Consider the following 20,320-nt stretch of genomic DNA (forward strand, 5'->3'; position numbering starts at 1 on the left):
ACCAAGGACATTCTCATTTTCACGGTTTTTGCTTAATAATACCCCATTACCTTCATTAATACAGCGTAAAGCAAACAAATCATTTGAGCGAATAAACATACTTGAGCAACGCGATATATTTATCACCAATAAAACAAGCGTGCGTCCATTTTTTTACTCAGTTTTTTGTCGACAAGCCACGATGGTACGTGCATGGTATATGGAAGGCGATGGATTGGATAATCCAAGGGACGAACATCAGAGACTACCTCCGAAATTCATCACCTTAGAAGATTTATACAAAGTATCTGGCGTGGAACATCACGCGGTATTGTATTCTTATTTGCAAATCTTAATACTGTTTGTTACATAGTGTTATGTAGCTAAACGTCGACACGTACGAAGGCGACGGGTCTTTGGAAAAAATTAAAGAAGAAAGGGGTTATGAGTATGAAGATGTGCAGGAAACTCCAGGGGAGGGTGACCTACAAGACTTCTACACAGAACATCTTCATGAAACTGAAGAGATAAGATTCGTATTGGAAGGGTGCGGATATTATGACATAAGAGATAATAATGACGAATGGATAAGAGTTGAAGTTGTAAGTGGTGACTTAATTATAGTGCCGGGGGGTTGCTATCATCGATTTATGTTGGATCATACGGTAATGATATAATTGTTACTTTGTTAGTTCTAAGGGGCATTTTTTTAGAATTCCTTCAAAGCAAAACGCCTGTTTATAAAGGATCCTCAATACAAAGCTTTTAAACGCCCTGCGGACAACATGGATTGTCGTCAAGAATATCTTCAAAAATTAGAAAATGGAAATTTTGAAATTGAAAGTTAGACAATGTAAATATGTATGTAAAATATTAAACACAAACAAATAAATCATTTTAATGTTAAAGTAGTTTTCCTTTGATGAGGATAGGCAACCAATATTGTTAAAATGTCATGTGGACATGTTTGGGTCTTGTGCACGAGGTGAGGTTATAAAAATCATAAAAGTAAATATCAGTATCAGAATGACCTTATGCCCCCTCTCTTATAACCCCAAGACATATACAACAATCTTTTTATAACAATCGCTAATTTACACCATTTAATAAAAATGGTTCGTGCGTGGTACATGGACAATGATTCTACTGATCAGAGAACTGAGCACCATAGAAATCCTCCGAAGTTTTTAACACTTGAAGAGCTTTTTGATGTGTCTGGAGTGGAATATTTTAAGGTAACGATGACTTAATATATGACCGATGACGCTATAAGAAAATTGCAGTTAAATGTAAATTCTTATAATTCCGATGGTGTTCTGGATAAATTAAAAACGGACCGAGGATATACCTATGAGGATGAGATGACTTGTTCTAAAGAATGTTTACCCAACTACGACCAGATGCTGAAAAAATTCTTCCAGGAACATCTGCACACAGATGAGGAGATTCGTTTTATATTAGATGGGTCAGGATATTTTGATGTTAGAGACAAAAATGATGAATGGGTGAGAATTGAGGTTGTAGCAGGTGATATGATTATTATACCAAGTGGAATTTATCATCGGTTTACTTTGGATGCCAAGGTGCGACAATGAAGTATTGTTATGCATTGGTAAATTAAAACATTGCACTTGCAGAATTATATTAAAGCCAAAAGGTTTTTCATTGGCGAACCAGTTTGGCAACCATATTCTCGTCCTGCTGATGATATGGAATGCCGGCAAATATATTTGAAAAGATTAGCTGCAGGTGACTTCAAGGCACGTTGATAAAGTTGTTGCAATTTATCTTGAAAATTGTTATCTAATAAACAAATCAAATAAAACTCCATTTTTTGAAAATAGTTTTAGCTGATAGTTGCTTTGTAACATTTGACTTTAATTAACACTTAAGTACGTGATTTCCAAAATCCAGATGTACTGATAGTTACCCAAGCAAACAGTTATGAAAAATTTGTTGTAGGTTTTTTCTCGTGTTTTTCATTGTTTGCTTCAGTTTTGGATTAACCATTAGAACAGAAACACAAACTGTATAAGCTGTTTGCAGGCCATTAAATCTATTTTTCAGATGTTAATCAATAAACTTATTTTTTATTTCCCACGCAAACTTTTCCCAAAAAATGTCTATAAAAAAAAAGGAACAAACTGTAACTACGTAGGTACATCATAAGAACTGACTTCACGTCCAATTCTGAGCTCATACGTTATTTAGTACGTTATTTATATAAGAATATATAACGTGGCAACGATGAGCGTCGATGAACCTAAGTGCTCCGTTTGCAATCTCGAATTTAAAGAAAACGAAGACACAGTTGAGTGCACTGGTATATGTAATATAATATATCACATCAAATGTACGGGTTTAAAAAAATCCGAACAAAAGATCCTTCTCGATGGTACGAAGCTGTTATGGTTCTGCGACCAGTGTCGTATCGTCGGAACAAACGTAAGTTCATTACTGATGTCCATTAAGTCTGCCTTGTTATCCTGCCAAGATCAAATTGTAAAACAAAATGCGGTCATTACCAAGCAAAATGAGGAAATTTCATCACTTAATAGAGAAGTCGCTGATATAAAAACTAAGTTAATTGATAAAGAAAAACCGGCTAATATCCCGCCAACTTCTTCAATGGAAGTAAAAAAGCCGACATTCACTTCGTTTTTTAAAGGCGATGAAAAGAAAGAAATGGAATTGTCAAATTTCAAACCATGGGAACGCAAAGGAATTCATAATCCTTACAATGAAAACCGTGATAAGAGTACAGCCCCGGTGACAACACCCGGAAATTTTACTGCAATCTACAGTTCAGCTGTGGTACCAGAGAATAATATCATTGTAAATAAAAATAGCACATTTGAAGACAGACAAACAAAAATCGATGTTTCTGAAGAAAATTTAAAATGGAAAACGGTAGAAAGTAGATCCAGTAATAGCAACAATACTCGCAAAGGTGGGATATCCAGGGGTAAATCCTTATATGGTACTGGAAAATTGTCGTCGTCCTCGAACATTCAGGGCGCTATTCGACGCAAATGGATTTATGTAGGACATATCTCCGGAAACACTGCATCCGTCCAAGACATTGCCGATCACATAAGTGAATTTGCCGAAATTAAAAACATAGAGATTAAGAAGCTCCAAACGAAGGGAAAAAACTCTGCTTTTAGTATCGGTGTTCCAACAGAACTTTATGACAAAATTTACAACGCTGATGTATGGCCTGAATCTGTTTGTTTAAGAGAATTCAATGTTAAGTCTTTTTTAGTGAATCAACGGTCAAACAACAACAATTAAACTCCAACAAAATTTCTTCTCGTAATTATCTAATTAATGTATATCATCTTAATACCCAAAGCATTAATAATAAACTCATAGAACTTGAGTCATTTTTAAAATGTTCACAACCTCTTGAGATTTTATGTTTCAATGAACACTGGCTCAGTAATTCCGATTGTAATCAGACGTGTTTGGAAGGTTATAGGCTGATTTCATTCTTTAGTAGAACTGTCTCCACACATGGTGGAGTAAGCATTTATGTAATAAATTCATTTTTAGACTGGATAAAAAGTATAAATTTGAATAGATACTCTCAAGAAAAACATTGTGAATTTGCTGGCATACAAATCGACAATGTACTCATAATAAGTCTGTATAGGTCACCAGATGGTGATTTTAATACTTTTATCGAACAACTATAAACTTATTGTTGGAACAAATTTTAAAGAATAATTTCATCATTATAGTAGGGGATTTTAATGTGCATTTTCTTAAGAGTCGTAATTACCAGACACAAATGGTTGTGAATATGATGTTGTCATTCAATTTAAAGCAAACCGTTTTCGATCCAACGAGAAATGATGCTTGCTTAGATAATGCTTTTACCAACCTACCGACATCTGAATATGAAGCAATTGTACATGATCCTAATATTTCTGACCATAGTGGTGTGTGTATCAGTTTTTGGTTAAGCAATAACAAAACAAGTAGTACACAATTAACTTCATACAGACCAATTACTAATATAGGGCTGATGCAACTTTACAATATAATTGAACTAGAAAATTGGAGTTTTATAAATGATCATGACATGGATGTAAATAATAAGTTTGATTTCTTTAATGACACTATTCTTAGAGCTATAAATACATGTTTTCCAACTAAAACTGTCCGGAGGAATAATACCCTGAAATATGGAATAAATTGGTTTAACAACAGTTTACGTCATATGAGAGATACACTCAAATTTTTATGTGAACTTAACAAGAAGAGTTTAATAACTAAAAAAGAAGTTGCTATTTTCAGAAAGAAATACCGTAGTGAATTACAAAAAGCAAAAAAAGCATCACACGATACATACATTGCAAACTCTATTAATAAACAAAAAGCAATGTGGAATATTATTAATCCTAATAAGCAACATAATAAATTATCGAACTCTGAAATAACATCAACGGAATTTAACACATATTTCGTGAGTATAGCAGATGATATCATTAATAAATTACCACAAGCTAATAAGATATCTTACAATTTTCTTTCAAATAATAATATTCCTAAATTTATCTTTCAAGAAGTGACATTTAATAGTGTGAGAGATGCTATCAATACTTTAAAAAATAGTGGTAGTTATGATGCTTATGGTGTCAACGTTAAAATAATAAAAACCTTAATTAATGTTATCGTTTCTCCCTTTACCAAACTTATCAATATCTGTATTAATAAAGGTATATTCCCTGATGTTTTAAAGTTATCAAAAGTTATACCAATCCATAAGAAGGGATCGTTGAATGATCCATCGAATTTCAGGCCAATTTCTTTAATTCCCATTCTAGGCAAAGTATTGGAGATTATTTTAAAAACTCAAATTTGTAATCATTTTGAACACAATAACTTATTCAATAAAGATCAGTTTGGTTTTCGTCGCAATTCGTCAACAACTCTAGCTATAAACAGATTAAGTGATATAGTCTTAAATGCCTTTGAGAACAAAGAGTATGCACACGCTTTATGTCTAGACTTAACAAAAGCATTTGATTGTGTTTCACATAGCTTACTTCTAAAAAAATTAGCCTATTATAATTTAGACAACTCATGTATTAAATTGTTAGAATCGTACTTGCATGAACGTAAACAATTTGTTCATTTTAATAATGTAAATTCGTCATGTCTAACTGTGCAGCAAGGTGTACCGCAAGGGTCGGTGTTAGGACCGATTTTATTTTTAATTTTCATCAACGATTTACCTGACTGCGCTCATGATACTAACTTTATATTGTATGCAGACGATACAACACTCATAGCTACTTCCCCTAATCTAAAAACACTTCAGAGTAACATTAGTATAGTGGAGTTGAGCGTGAATGCTTGGTTTATCTCTAATCGACTATGTCTTAATAATGAAAAAACTAAGCAAATTTACTTTGGTCTTAGAGATTTAGAAATTATAAATAATAATGAACCAGTCCAACTACTAGGAGTTTTACTCGACAGCAAGATGACGTGGGAGGTTCATATCACTCAATTAGCGAAGACGGTTTCCCAAAGATTGTATGTCATGCGTCGTTTGCAACATATTGTATCTACATCCACTATAAAAACAGCTTATTTTGGCTACATACACAGTAAAATCTGCTACGCAATCTTAGTTTGGGGTCATTCCTGTCATCTCTACAAATTATTTGCTATTCAGAGAAAGTGTGTACGTATTATGAGTAAATTGAATTATAGAGACGATTGCCGCAACGCTTACAAAAGGCTAGGAATAATGACTGTACCTTCTATATACATTTTCTCCTGTCTCCTGTATGCAAAAAGAAACAGCGATCAATTTAGAGGGCTTGATCATGTATATGATACCAGACATAAAAGCTTACTTCAACCCGAATTTCTAAGGCTTTCACGTACAAGAAATGGTATACGATTTTTTTGTCATCAGCTGTTTAACAGTCTTCCACGAACTCTTAAAGACAAAAGTTACGCCAGTTTTAGATTTTGTTTAAAAACCTTATTAATTGAGAATGTTTTTTATTCATTAGAAGAATTTGTAAAATTTAATTTTCGCTAGTGTTCCTACTTATATTTGACGTATGAAAAATTACTATGTAATTCTTGTCATGAATAAATTATTATTATTATTATTATTAGTACAATTGATTATTGCAAAAATTCGTATTACAAGATTTACCACATCTTTTCTCATCGTAGCTACCCAACAATTCCTTTTTACTTCCTAAGTGTAACCTAAGGTAAGTAGTACAATAATAAAGTCCATCGGACGAATGGCCACTTTTATGTTTTATCCACGTTTCATGACCCATAGATCTACTCGAGTAGGAAAAATTAATCTCCCGTTTCCGTCCGTCCGTCTGTCTATCCATTTTTATTAGACACGTAATCTCCGAAACTACCGGACCGATTATTGTCAAATTTTGTAGGTATTTTTATTAGGAATATACACATAGCAATTACTCGAAAATTACAGTATGTAATGTCATACCGCGAATAATTTTTGTTACAATGATGGCTCCTCACCCAAAGTAATTTTTCTGACCGTTTTGCTGTATTAATCAGTCCACTCCTCCGGTTTAAGTAGACAAAATCAATAAAACTTCATTTTCTTTTATCCGCTGATGCTTATACGTGATTGATAATGTATCGGAGAGAATTTTTTGTTCGTTTTGCGTGTTACGCATGCAAAGGAGTTCAGTCGGTTTTGACTTGAAGGCGTGCGCGGTTTGTAAATTAGTTTAAGTGGTTTATTTCTGTTAAAATTAATTTGGTTTTGGGCTTAAACTGAGTGTTGTTATGTGTCCATGAGGAAGGAGTCTGCAAAGATCTGCGCGGGACGAAAAGAAATCAGGATTTAAAGGGTAAGTCTTGCTATTAGGTTTTATGTATCGGTATATTAAATATTCGATGTACTGTGCCGTATAAAAGAACTGAAGAAATTCAGTTCTTTTATTCTAAATTAATATAAAAACACGGATGTTCAGGGAGAAGCAGTTTTATTGTACTATCACGGCCAAAAAAATTCAAACACCTAACCTGCTCGTCATCGAGTTTTAGGTATGTAATTTTTCAATTGTATTTGTTAAATTTATTTTGTGTCTGCTTTAGAATGAACGCCTCTGATTTCCTGACGTCTTTTAACATCAACATGACAGAGAAATTGCATTTACAATAAAAAAATTAAATAAAAATCGATGACATAATCAGGTTAGGTTTTTTTGGCTGTGATGGTACAAATCGTTACTTAACGACTTAATAAATATGTTTGTTTGAATAATAAGAAATCAACACGTTACAATATCTCGTCAGATTCTTTAAAACTGGCCTTTTCGGCTGAAGTAATTTGGAATATCTAATAGGTTTTCATCAATGTTAATTATTTAAATATTAAATCCAATTTTGATTTTTGTCCCGGACCGTCTTTACTTTTTACCAGGGCCGTCTTAACCCGGGGGTGCAAGGGGTGCAAGGCGTTCGGGCGCAAGGCCTTAGGAGCGCAAGCGGCAAGCCGAACACTTAAGTGTAATCAAAAGAAATTTTTTAAAGCTAATAGAATGTATTTCTAATTTTGATAACACCCTATCAGAACACATTTCTCGAATTCAAAGTGCTCAACATCTCATGCCTCATTATCTTGGCTATAATATTCAAAATGAATTGTAGTTGATCTTTTAAAACAATCCAAATATTGTTCTATAATTTTAGATTGCACACCTGAGATCTCACACAAAGAACAACTTACTCTTATTGTGAGGTTTGTTTATCTCAATCTGTCCACAAGGCTTGCTGAGGTTACAGAGTATTTTTTAGGCTTTTTGCCGATTGCTGATACAACTGGACAAGGATTAGCAACTTATTTGTTAATTTTTTTAAAATCAATGCATATTGAACTGGATGATTTGCGAGGCCAAGGATATGATAATGGGGCAAACATGAGGGGAAAAAATATAGGCCTCCAAAAAAATTTTAGATTTGAATCCTCGTGCTTTTTATGTTCCTTGTGCGGCCCACAGCCTTAATTTAGTGGTAAATGATGCGGCTAAAAGCTTATTGGAAATAACGATTTTTTTTCAATTGTCCAGGAAATTTATGTATTTTTTTCCGGATCAACATCACGGTGGACAACATCAAGATTATGAATCGGTTACCCACTTTAACATTAAAACCACTGTCAAATACGCGATGGGAAAGTAGAATTGACGCTCTAAAAGCACTACGTTTTAATATAGAAAAAATTTGTATTTTTGTATGTTTGTATTTTATTTTTTCAGATAACAAGTATGACAGCGCCACAAGGAACATAGCAAGCTCACTGATGTCGAAATTAAAGAGTTAAGTTTATATGTTCAGTAGTTACTTGGTACAATATTTTATCAAAAATTAATATTGTCAGTAAAAATTTACAAAAGTCGGATGTCATTTTTTCAGAGGCCGTCAAAATGCTAGATCAAATCAGAAAAGATTTAGTCACAAATCGTACTGACACTGCGTTTGAACAGTTGTTATTTGACTCAGTATCAATTGCTGAAAAATTAGAGTGTGAAACTGAATTTGTTCAAATTGCTCGTCCACGTCCCCGAAAAAGACATTTTAATTACGAAACTGCAGATGAGCTCATTTTAGACCCAAACCAAAATTTTAAAATCAATTGCAAAAATAAATGAATGATTTGAATTCTTAATACAACACAATAAAAAATTTTCATTTGTAGAAAATATAGAAAACTAACGGAAATCGGAGCCAGAGCAAAAAAAAAAAACAATGTCTCAACTTGCAACAGAAATTAACTTATGGAAATAGATCCGATATAGATGGTGAAGATCTGTTTCATGAGTTAGAATTGTTGCCAATATTTTCTATAAATAAGAACACAACTCCACTTGATATTTTAAGTTATATGCATTCGAATAATTTACTACCCGCATTTCCTAATCTTTCAACATCTCTACGTGTATATTTAACTCTTCCAGTGCCGGTAGCTGAGCACGAACGATCATTTTCTAAGCTAAAGTTAATAAAAAATTATCTGCGGTCAACCATGACCCAAGATAGATTAACTAGCCTGACCATTATAAGCATTGAAAAAGAAATAGATTTTGAAATAGCCGAAATAATAAAAAAAATTAAAATCTCAAAAAGCGAGAAAAATTGACTTTGATGTATGAAATAGCACAGAATAGTTTTAAGTTTAATCATTCTGATCTGATATTTGCATCTTACATAAAGTAAGTTTGTGTGATATTTTTTATGGAATAATTGATTAAATTATTACTTTTTGTTAAGTTTAAATATGTGTTTATAATACCTATGTTTAGTTATTTTTTATAACGTTTAATACTCCGAAATAATTTTAAATTTGTTTTATATTTTTATTATTAAATGTAACTATGTAAATTATATAATTGTAATAAGACTGTACTGATTGTCATCGTTTGAACTTCCTAGCCATGTTGTTTATATAATAAATAGATCAACCATCATTATGTTTTTGATTTTTTGCATATATGAATAGAATATTTAAGCAAATTGTGACGGTTAGCCACGTTAGGTTAACCACCCGTAACGTTAGATTCTGGTGTGGGGCTCTAGACTCTGTAAACAACAGAGTTAATTAATTTTTGACAGGGGGACGCAACGCTGATTTTCGCACTCCGGCGCAGAGTATGCTTAAGACGGCCCTACTTTTTACTCATCACTGCACTTAACTACAACTAAAAGAAGTTCACTAATAAATTAGCAAAACGTTTCAGACAATCATTTAAGTTGAAAACAGTGGTCTTCAACATTTGAGTTTATTAGGAAGTGTTTATCGAAGTTTCGGTTAAATTAACTTTAGAATGTTCTTCATTTCTAAACGTAGAGGACATATTTTTGTGAAACTTTCATTTCTTGTTTCACACACACACTTTCTTGGAACACATCGACAACGTCGAAGATGCTTGTTCGCAATTTTATGCCCAAATTTATAAACTATTTGATCTGGCTGTACCAAAATTTTCGTCTTCATCTAATCATCGTCAGTATTACCCTCCATGGTTCACGACTGAAATAATACAAAGTATTCATAATAAGGCATCAGTTTATTCGTTGTATAAAAAACACAAAACTCATTATTATTATAATGTATTCAAACATCGTCGCTCTCAATGTAAACGTCTAATCAAGGAAGCATATAAAAAATACCTGGCTACAATTGAGGCTTCAATATCTAGTGATCCAAAAAAGTTCTGGAGTTTCATCCAAGTGAAAAATGGTACATCGAGCATTCCAGCTCATATGGAGTATAATAACAAACTTTCATCCCCAACGAATATTGTAAATGCATTTGATGAATATTTTAACAGCGTGTTTATCCAGCCTAGTCCAGCAGACTTTTCTCAGTTATCACTGAAGCCCATGTTCAGTACGAAGATTGAAACGTCGCATATTACAGTGGATGACGTCTTAAAATATTTAAAGCGATGCAAAGATTCCTTCAGTATGGGCATCGATGGTATTCCTTCTTTCCTAATTAAAGATTGTGCACATGCGTTTGAACAACCACTTTGTACATTGTTCAATTTAATTTGAAAACATTCGGTATTTCCACCTTTATGGAAACGAGCGTACGTTTGTTCCATTTTGAAAAAAGGAAGACAAAATGATGTCACCAATTATAGAGGTATCTCCCTGTTGTGCAATTTTTCAAAAGTTCTGGAAATGATTCTGTACTGTGACATTTACAACTCAACCAAGCATATGATATCTCCTTATCAACACGGTTTTCAACAAAAAAAGTCTACCAACACGAATCTGACTTCGTTCGTATGTGAAATCCTTGATAACAGAGGACAGTGTGATGTAATATACACATACTTCACCAAGGCATTCGACCAAATCGATCATCTTATACTAGTTGAAAAATTAAACCGTCTGGGTTTCTCTAATTCCTTAATCAAACTGTTTCAGTCATATTTACACGGAAGAGAACACGTAGTTAAATATAGAAATTTTATTTCCAAATCGTTTTTTACATCTTTAGGTGTACCTCAGGGTTCTAATTTAGGCCCTCTACTTTTTCTCCTGTTCATCAATGATCTAGCGGATGTAGTAGGATGTAAAAAGCTAATGTTTGCAGATGATTTCAAATTATATACTGAAATAGAATCGATAGAGGACTGTGCCTTCTTGCAATTTTGCTTACATCTTTTGTATACTTGGTGTAAACAAAACCGACTCATGCTGAATATTTCAAAATACAAAATTGTGTCATATTCTAGAAATCTATTGATTATTCAATACGATTATAACATTGACGGTGTAGTTATTGAAAGATTAGAAAGCTTCAAAGATTTGGGAATAATTTTTGACTCTAAGTTTACACTTGTGCAACATATTACCGACATAATAACAAACGCTTTCAAAACGTATGGATTTATTTTTCGAAATGGTCGTGAGTTCTCCAATCAGAACACTCTAAAAATTTTATTCTATTCCTTAATCAGATCTCGACTGGAATATGGTGTTATTATTTGGTCGCCAATTTACGAAGTTCACAGAGTCAATCTGGAAGCTGTTCAGAGAAAATTTTTGAAATTTTTAGCTTTCATGGAAGATGGTGCATATCCTTCTCGTGGATTTAATCACAACATTCTACTAGGAAGATTTAACTTTACAGCTGTTAGTGTGCGTCGCAACATTATAATATTATACGTTTTTTGTGTAATCTTCTCAACAATAAGCTTGACTGTGCTGCACTCTTAAATAAGATACATTTTCTGGCAAATTTTTAGGCAAATATTCGCCCAAACTCTTTTTTTAAATGTATTTTGAGTCTGTTATTCTGTTCATCTTCACCAAAAATCGCGTGATGTAAATGTAAAATTTTGCTTATAATCTACACTGACCGGCAAAAAAAACCGGCCACCCTGAAAAATTTCGCACCACTTTAATAATTATTAATTTAACTAGTGATCGTTATTTTATTAAAGAACCATTCACTATTGACACATGATGTACAAATTAGCAAAGAGGATAAATAAACGCAGAATTAAATTTAATTTAGATAGTACGGTATTTTCAAAATTTCGAGGAAACGAAGTGAGCTGTTTTCGATTTAATTACAATAAGTTAATACATAAAATAAAATAAAAAAATATATCGTCGTGCTCCTAAAGGCAAGACCCTGAACTATCCGCTCAAGTTGTGTCGAATTCATAGCCATTTTTTTCATTAATGGTTAGTTTTCGTCAAAAACTCTGGAGAGGACTATATCACTGATTTTCCACTAATACTAAATTCGAAGAAATTTAATACTAAATGTTAAAATTATTCGACATATTTTGAACTAATTTATGGTTTATTTTGACATTAATGAATACATTGTTATTTAAATAAATTGCACTACTAACAAACATATAATAATATTTTTTTAACGTTCGTTAAAAAAAGTGTAACATTTTTTATTAATTTTTGTTTATAAAGGATACGTTTATTTCATCGCTCTCAAATGCGTGAAAAAAAGTGTCATAGCGGTTCATTTTTTCACGGAATAAAATATAGAAGCCTGCCGTTGCTAGGATAATTCATCAACACAAGTGGTTTGTATTAATTTTCTCGGTGTGTTGTGGTAATTTGTGTGTTCGGACAATGGAATCGGACAGTGATGAAGATTTCTCGTACACCCCCGAAAAAATTGTCAAGACGGCAAATACGGCTACATTTAATATCTATGTTCCAAAATAAAAAGTTTTTGAAGTTGGTGGGTGTTGAGTTTTGTTACGAACGCGAAAAAAATTTTGTATGCGACTCGTGAGTAAAGTGGCTTTTTTTTTACTCGGCGGATTTGCGCACTCACCTTCGGCTCGTGCGCCAAATTTTCCTTCTCGTGAAAAAAAAGATACACTTTACTCACTAGTTGCACAAATAACTATTTTAGTTGTTTAAAATCGTATCTACAACCTTTCATATGAAAAAAGCAGTACCTACATAAATATTATAATATTATTTTATCATACAGAAACTGGAAAAATGTTATACCTCCTCCATCGAGTTCCCTTAATATACCTACGCTTCTTCAAAATAAATAGGGGTACAATATTTTTTAGCTTTTCCAATAATCTCTCATAGTATATCTTTCGAAATTCGTAGCCTTCATAAGTGTATTATGGAGACGCTGCAAATTATTTAATTACTCTACAATTTTTATAAACGAAAGATGACCATTTTCGTTATTTTTGAAACAAATAAACACTTTGATGAGTAATCTGAAATAATTTTGAAGACGAAAGGTTGTTAACAAGCTCTTGCGGAATTTCCATATCGATCATATCGCCGTCAAATTGTCTCAAACTTACTAAAGCTGCATTGCAGATGTGAAATATTGATAACGCTATATACTTGACGTTTTTGTTTGCACTGGTAGGTACAGTTCTACTATTTTTGGAATTAATCGACTATTTAGAGTTCAGAAATAGACTATAAGAATAACAGTGGGAGTTAAAACAACAGATTTACGCCTTTAAGTGGATAAATAATTTTACTTACCACTCGTGGTGGTATTCATAGAGTTATACAGTTAGCAGGTAACAGGAATTATTTATTAGCTGAAAAACATTCTATGTTATTGCATCAAAAGAAGTGAATTGCAATGTTTGTAAATTTTGTGATCACCTCCCCAGCTAATTGAAATCCATAGTTTTTCTTTATTTAAAAATACCCACTATAATGTAAGGATGGAACCTCTCAGACAAAAATTATTTTTATGTTAAACAATAAGTATTAAGAACTTATGGCTTCATATCGTATATTTTTTATATTTAGTAATAATTAATGAGATGTTCCACATTAAACTTCTCGGCTTTAAATAATGAGAACGAATAAAAATATTGACATTCTGTAAAGCCCATTGTTTTTAGCTTGAAGGAGGAAGTTTTATTTAGTACACTACAAATGTGATGCATACAGGGTGTTATTTAAAGGTACGTACAACAAAATTGGCAATTATTCGCGAAGTCTAAGAAGTCTGAAAAACTTATTTTGTGTTATCAAAATTATAAGGGGAAAATTAACCCTTACCCAACCTTTTTAGACGCCACTGAAGGTTAAATAGGTAAAATTAATTTATTCTAGTAAATCCTAGTAACTGTAACAATAAAACTTTTGTCAAGACTAAATGTTGCTATAGAAACGAAAGATGATCTTTTAATCAGAGGCGTACAACAAATTTGGACATAAATTTTAATAATTTTTATCTCTAAAAGGAGAGCACTTTTACCTGACCTTTTTTTTACTTTTAGCACTCATACTTTGAGACCATTTGCCGATTTTATTTTGTACGTACCTTTCAATAACACGCTGTATATGGCGTTGGCATCGCGACGCAAATCTTTATATTTTGTTTAACTGCAACATATATTTTTTAACAGATTTTGACTGATAATTAAATTACGATGACAACAATATAAAGTATTTATGTCTCTTCCATTAGTTTTAGATAACTTTAATTTGTCTCGAGATAGTATACAACCCAGTTGACCAATTTAATATGCTGGTTGACGCCATACCCAGCTTAAGCTTAAGTAACAAAGTTTATGTTTTATTTCGCCGATTTTACATTGTCTGACAAAATTTAGATCGTCGTTTGTTACTAATGGACCGAAGGCCTAATTTGCATCTATTTAGGAGTAAGTATTTCAATGTTGTTTAACCAACCTTTTCTTGAGATGACAGGAGCTGGAACCATTTGCTTGTTTTCTTACTCGTAATCACTTTGATACCATTTTTGGGGTGACTTTGATACGTTTTGTTTTTGCACTGTTCGTTGAGGAAACATCCATTATTCTCAAATTTGACTGAAGAAATTCTTGAAGAAGCTCTGTACCATGTGCTAAATGGAAATCAAGTCTATATAAAAAGATCTAAGTTCCGTATGGTACTTTAGATATATGATAATAATAAAAACAAATTCAAACATGGCAGTAAAGTTGGTGGTCGAACAGCTTTGACGGTGCTGAAGGAAAAAACAACTGTGTTTTGAATTAAGATTAAATGTGCAGATTTGAGATTCCCCCTTAGCAACGCTAGATATACAACTTTTCAGCAGAGTTACTTGGAAAGAAAGGGAAAGCATGTTCCCAAATTTAAAAACGGAACAATGCCTGGTGACGACTATGTAAATTTTTGATAAAATATATTTGCTCATCCCCCCTAAAAAATTGATGACGTCACCCCAAAATTTTGCTGAATAAACCCTATCTAAAATGTGCAAAATATGATAAGTCTGTACATGTGATTTATCATTCCATTCATTATTTTTGGATTTGCGTATGCAAGGTAACCCAAAAAATTAATAAATGCGTAAATTTGTTTTATTGACTTAATCAGGAACTACAAAACCAAATGCTTTGCAATCTTGGAGATACTTTAAAGTTATCATAAGTATGGTAAATTTTTGATCAAAATGTATTTGCTCATCCCGTCTAAAAAATTGATGACGCCACCCCAAAAAAAATCCAAATTGATATACTCAGGATCACGAAGCAATGCGTACACGTCATGGATGACGTAGATCCGTTACCAACACTAAATCAAAAATACGCGCCGCAATACGTGGCAATACGGATCAAAATCGATCAATTTGGGGGAAATTATATTGGTACGACTGATAGCGAAACATATGCTAAAGTTTTATCGATTTCACAAGTGTCATTGGTGTCAACTTTGGTTATGTTGTGTTATTGTTTGATTTTTCGCGTTTTTCTACTTTTCTGCTCGTGTAATCGTATCAGTTCTTTTCAGAACTATAACAGTTCTTTATAGTACTCCAAGTTAACTGTCCTGTACCGTGGTACGTGTCGCTTGCTTGAACGTAAACATTCCACCATGCCGAAGCCCTTGCACAAAGATGTAAAGCAAATGGACGATAATTTAGTGGACTATTTTGCTAAAGAACGCGATAGCGGGGAACCTCTTTTACCACTAACAACTGTTCAAGACGTAAGTAGGTGTATTTTATTACAATTACTAATGCAGTCACATTGTACAGAGGGTTGCTGCTGCTCTGGGTGTATGTGTGCGAACAGTGAACTCCGTGGTACAACAAATAAAAACCGGAGAAGGTGTACATTCTCCCAAGAAATAGAGACCCCCGAACAAAGCAAGTGTGTGATATTAGCACTTCGGAGCAGTGTGCTATTCGAGAATGCTTATATGGAATGGTCGAAGAAAGTATGAATTTGATGCTCACGCCTTATAGATACTAACGACTATTTTACAGAAATACATGTTACACGATCGCCATTAATTGATTGCTTGAAAGAGAAACATATATTTGAGGGTTCTGTGAGCTCGTTAGGAAAAATTTTACATTCTCAATTGGGTTTCGTTATTCGCCAACCAGTGTACGGAAGCGTCTTATGGAATTACAACATGTTGTTCATGCAAGAACCAAATTCTTACGTGAATACATGCACAATCAGCAGAACCCAAATTCTTTGCCATGTGTATATCTTGATGAAACATGGATATTTGAAAATGGTTCGGTAGTTAGGTCATTGCAAGACGATAGTGTCATAAGTATCAGGATGTTCAAAATAGAAGGGAAAATTTAGTAATGTGTCAGTTTCACGTTAGTTATTTATTCTTCTCACTATATTTTAGGTATATTGTATTACATGCAGGTACAAGCAATGTATTTATTGATGAAGCAGCGCTAGTATTTTCTTCTAATACCAAAAATCCAGACTATCATGGCGGAATGAATCAACAGAATTTTCTCAAGTGGTTTCAATTGCTCATGAACCTTGAAGAACCGTCACAGATTATTATAGACAATGCAAGCTACCACAGTACCTTTGCAAACAAATGTCCCAGTGGTTCATGGAAAAAAGCAGAAATTCGTGAATGGCTTTAACAACATGACATAAGTTCAGATTCACAGCTGTTAAAAACGGAACTTCTTCATTTGGTTGCACAGTAATGCATATACTATTCTCTATCGTTTCATTTAAAATATCATGTTTTTCAGAAATAAACCTCCAAAAACGTATGTTGCCGTGAATTGGGCCAACAGAATGGCCATAGAGTATTGCGATTGCCGCCATATCATTGTGTGTTTAACCCTATAGAAAATATTTGGGGAATTACTACAAATTTTTATTCCAAACACATTGGGCGTGATGGTTATGGTCAAAAAATTCCGTGGAAATGTGGAAAGAAGCGTTAGCACATGTCACGCCCACAATGTGGAAAAATACTGTTGACCATATGAATAAAATAATACGGGAGTGGTGGGAACGGGAATTAGTATTTGACCGTGAAGAGATTGCGCCGTTTATAATCGACATTAACGAAGATTCACATTATAGTTTTAGTGATTATGACAGTGAAGATTCTAATACTGCAGAGGGCATTCAGCCACTGTAACATGTAGGTTATTTTCCATTACCATCCTAATTGATTGTACTAGCGGCATGTTCTGCTGATGTCTTTTATAATCACACTATCACTTCACTGGCCAAATATACAAATCACTGGTCAGACGACGACGTTGTGCAACATGCATACTTATTATTGTTTATACTTTACTTTTGTATCTATTCCATGTCAATAAAGTACCTTATTCTGTAGATGTGACGTGCCTATTGTGGCATTGAAGACGGTAAGCATATTTCTCTAACTCGAAGCCTGTCACAACTATTCAATGCTGTCTGTTTGAGACGTATGTTAACATTCTCGTTGGTAGCTTTAAGTACAGTATGAAGCCTTGTACCACCCTCCAAGTATGTGTTTAACACCCAATTGTCAGCAGTTTTTACCAGCAGTCAATGCAAAAATGAACGTTCTTAAAGCCAGTCATTCACGTTCCAACGCCGGGGTACGATTGTATTGGATACAACTGCTGTACAATTCTGCTGAAAAGCAGCAGTACACACACGTTACGACCTTGCAGTTAAAAATTTGCGATCGTGGTGGCAACATGTCCGAAGAAAATGGACTTTTATACCTGCTTTCACGGTTTGTATAACATACACTGTCCCCACACGATTAAGTTTCCAACCAATACAACACGATTGTACTGCTGCAGACAGACTTGTTCACCAACCGTCCACATCCAACCGATTTGCTTGATCGCATACACAGATGTTCGAAAACACTTCAATTTTGTCATATCCTACACAATTGTACCGCGGCGTTGGAACGTGAGTGGCAGGCTTCAGTGACTAGGAACACGTGAAAGGGGTTACAGTCGTGATCTTTCCTGTGCCTGAGTTTGTAATTCATAGCGTCTATGCAGCCTGCAGCATGCCCTTGTATGCTGAAACACTGCAAGTGTAGCTTATTTCTAAACTGTTGCTTCACACTAACGGTCTTCTCATGCTATAATCATAAATAGAACAAACCAAAACAATAACAAGCCGACATGTTTGTTGACAGTTTTCAAACCGATTCATTTGTATAATAAACGTGGTAGACGCATGACGTCATACAGAGTCCGTGACGTGTACGCATTGCTTCGTGATCCTGACTATATACTTATGTGTCCTTTCAATAATGTTGATGACGTCATCACAAAATTGTGTAAAGAAAAAACTCAACTCGAAAATGCTGGATATGTTTCATTGTACGTCAAGACCGAGGGAAGTTCTGTTGAAACAATTTTCGACCAATTTTTTTTTGAATTTATAAAATTTACAGGGTGGGGTTCTATGTATTTTGGCGTTCTTTCTAAGAAAAGAAGTAAATTTTGAATTTTTTTTATAGTAAAGTTAAAAATAACGTTGGAATAATAAAACTACAGACATACCTAAGTAACATATCTTTCTATACACTTCATGTGAAATTCACTCGACAAAATTTTAAGACATCGTGTCATAGTGATTAATTTTTTCGAGAAGATGAGTAAATGAGGTTTTGTTAATATTCTACCATATTTTCATTAAATCAGTCTTATTTAATGTTTTACTAGAATCTAAAAAAAATCCGATCTGCCGTTTATGCAAATCCTAAACTTTTATTGTGATTATTTTTTTTGAGGATAAAGTCTGATGTCAAAATAAAGTAGGTACTTGTATTATTGTATTAGTTGATTAGGTATATTATTATGAAATTGTAGTCAGAATGAATCGTCAAATTTTAGTTAGAATTTTACCATCCATCCAATAATTATTTTAAACCACACTTATTTTGCACGTTAATCACGCTACTCAAACAGAAGCGGACAAATTTTTCGTATTCTGCAAACTTTGAAACATTAAGGAAACGCAAATTTAGGCATTTATCAAAATGTTTGTATTACTATACTTCCACGACTGGCTCCCCGAAAGTAAAAATTATACTATATATGAGGGGTAAAAACGAAAAAAACGTTTTAATGCAGCTTAATTATAATAATTAAGCTGCATTACTTATTAATGTTAACTTAAATATGTTTACTATTTTGAATATAAAGTAATAAAAACTAGGTAGAAAGCATTTTATTAAGTGCTCTAAAAAATAAGTTAAAATCGAATTTTCTTGGTAGCAGTTTCACAGAACGCACGGCACAAGTTTCTAATATTTGTAAGTTTTGTAGTGAATAGGGCTATTGTTGCAATCTGTGGCAGCTTTCGTGAAAACGTAAAAGTTATTTAGAAAATGCAGTTTTTCACCTACACTACATTCGCTAAATTAAATTCTCCTATGTCTCAAATGTCATTGCTAAATAAGCGTTGCAATCTAGATATATATGTAGTTTGCAGAAGCCTTGTTTCCATATTTCTTTTCATTCAAATTTCCTTTAGCTATAAGTATCATTAATATCTATCGTACTGCTGATTCAAAACGCCCCGAAGACACTTCAACATCTATTCAACTTAGCGCCTTAAAAGTAACAAAGAAAAGCGGGATTTTTATTATACTTTTGTTGCTCTTAAATTAAAAAAAAAACATAATACCTTAACTCCCAGAAGAAGTGGATTTCGATTAGTTTTCTTTTCGAGAATTTTCCTGATAAATGGCTTAAAAGAACGTAATGTAATAAACGATCCGTCTAGATCGAATCGTTTATTTTGCTTGCACGTAAAGGGTAAAATCCGGGGAAAATTCTTGTATTAATGTTGCCCTATCTCAATATTTCTTTTCGTATTCATAACACACAAATACTTACATAGGTACGACGTAATAGAATATGATAATCATGCAAAGTCTTGATACAATATTATCATAAAAAATGCAATAAGAGGATAAGAAGTTTAATTAAGCAATTAAACACACGCAAACACACCCAAACGTACACATTTTTGTAAATTCTGATTAAAAATTAGGGCGGAATCATAAATTACAAGTACAGTTGTTTCATAAAATTGTAATAGTA

General features: G+C 33.3%; 2 protein-coding genes and 1 long non-coding RNA gene across 3 annotated transcripts; all 3 read left to right on the forward strand.

Annotated features, from left to right (window-relative positions):
- The first annotated feature begins 54 nt into the window (after positions 1-54).
- On the forward strand, positions 55-887 carry LOC135126854 (acireductone dioxygenase-like). The gene is made up of 3 exons (XM_064053047.1): positions 55-307; positions 363-644; positions 693-887. Exons 1-3 carry the CDS (start codon positions 182-184, stop codon positions 825-827), a joined length of 543 nt encoding a protein of 180 aa, XP_063909117.1. The 5' UTR covers positions 55-181; the 3' UTR covers positions 828-887.
- Positions 888-937: 50 nt separating this feature from the next.
- Positions 938-1,822, forward strand: LOC135127450 (acireductone dioxygenase-like). Its single transcript, XM_064053898.1, has 3 exons — positions 938-1,214; positions 1,263-1,562; positions 1,617-1,822. Exons 1-3 carry the CDS (start codon positions 1,092-1,094, stop codon positions 1,746-1,748), a joined length of 555 nt encoding a protein of 184 aa, XP_063909968.1. The 5' UTR covers positions 938-1,091; the 3' UTR covers positions 1,749-1,822.
- Positions 1,823-15,488: 13,666 nt separating this feature from the next.
- On the forward strand, positions 15,489-17,594 carry LOC135126858 (uncharacterized). The gene is made up of 4 exons (XR_010280142.1): positions 15,489-15,963; positions 16,013-16,194; positions 16,244-16,941; positions 16,994-17,594. It is a non-coding gene; the product is annotated as an uncharacterized LOC135126858 (long non-coding RNA).
- The last annotated feature ends 2,726 nt before the right edge of the window (positions 17,595-20,320 follow it).

Source organism: Zophobas morio, unplaced genomic scaffold, assembly GCF_036711695.1.
Source record: "Zophobas morio isolate AGI-343-1 ecotype UQ-CSIRO unplaced genomic scaffold, CSIRO_AGI_Zmor_V1 ptg000011l, whole genome shotgun sequence".
Classification (NCBI taxonomy): Eukaryota; Metazoa; Arthropoda; class Insecta; order Coleoptera; family Tenebrionidae; genus Zophobas; species Zophobas morio.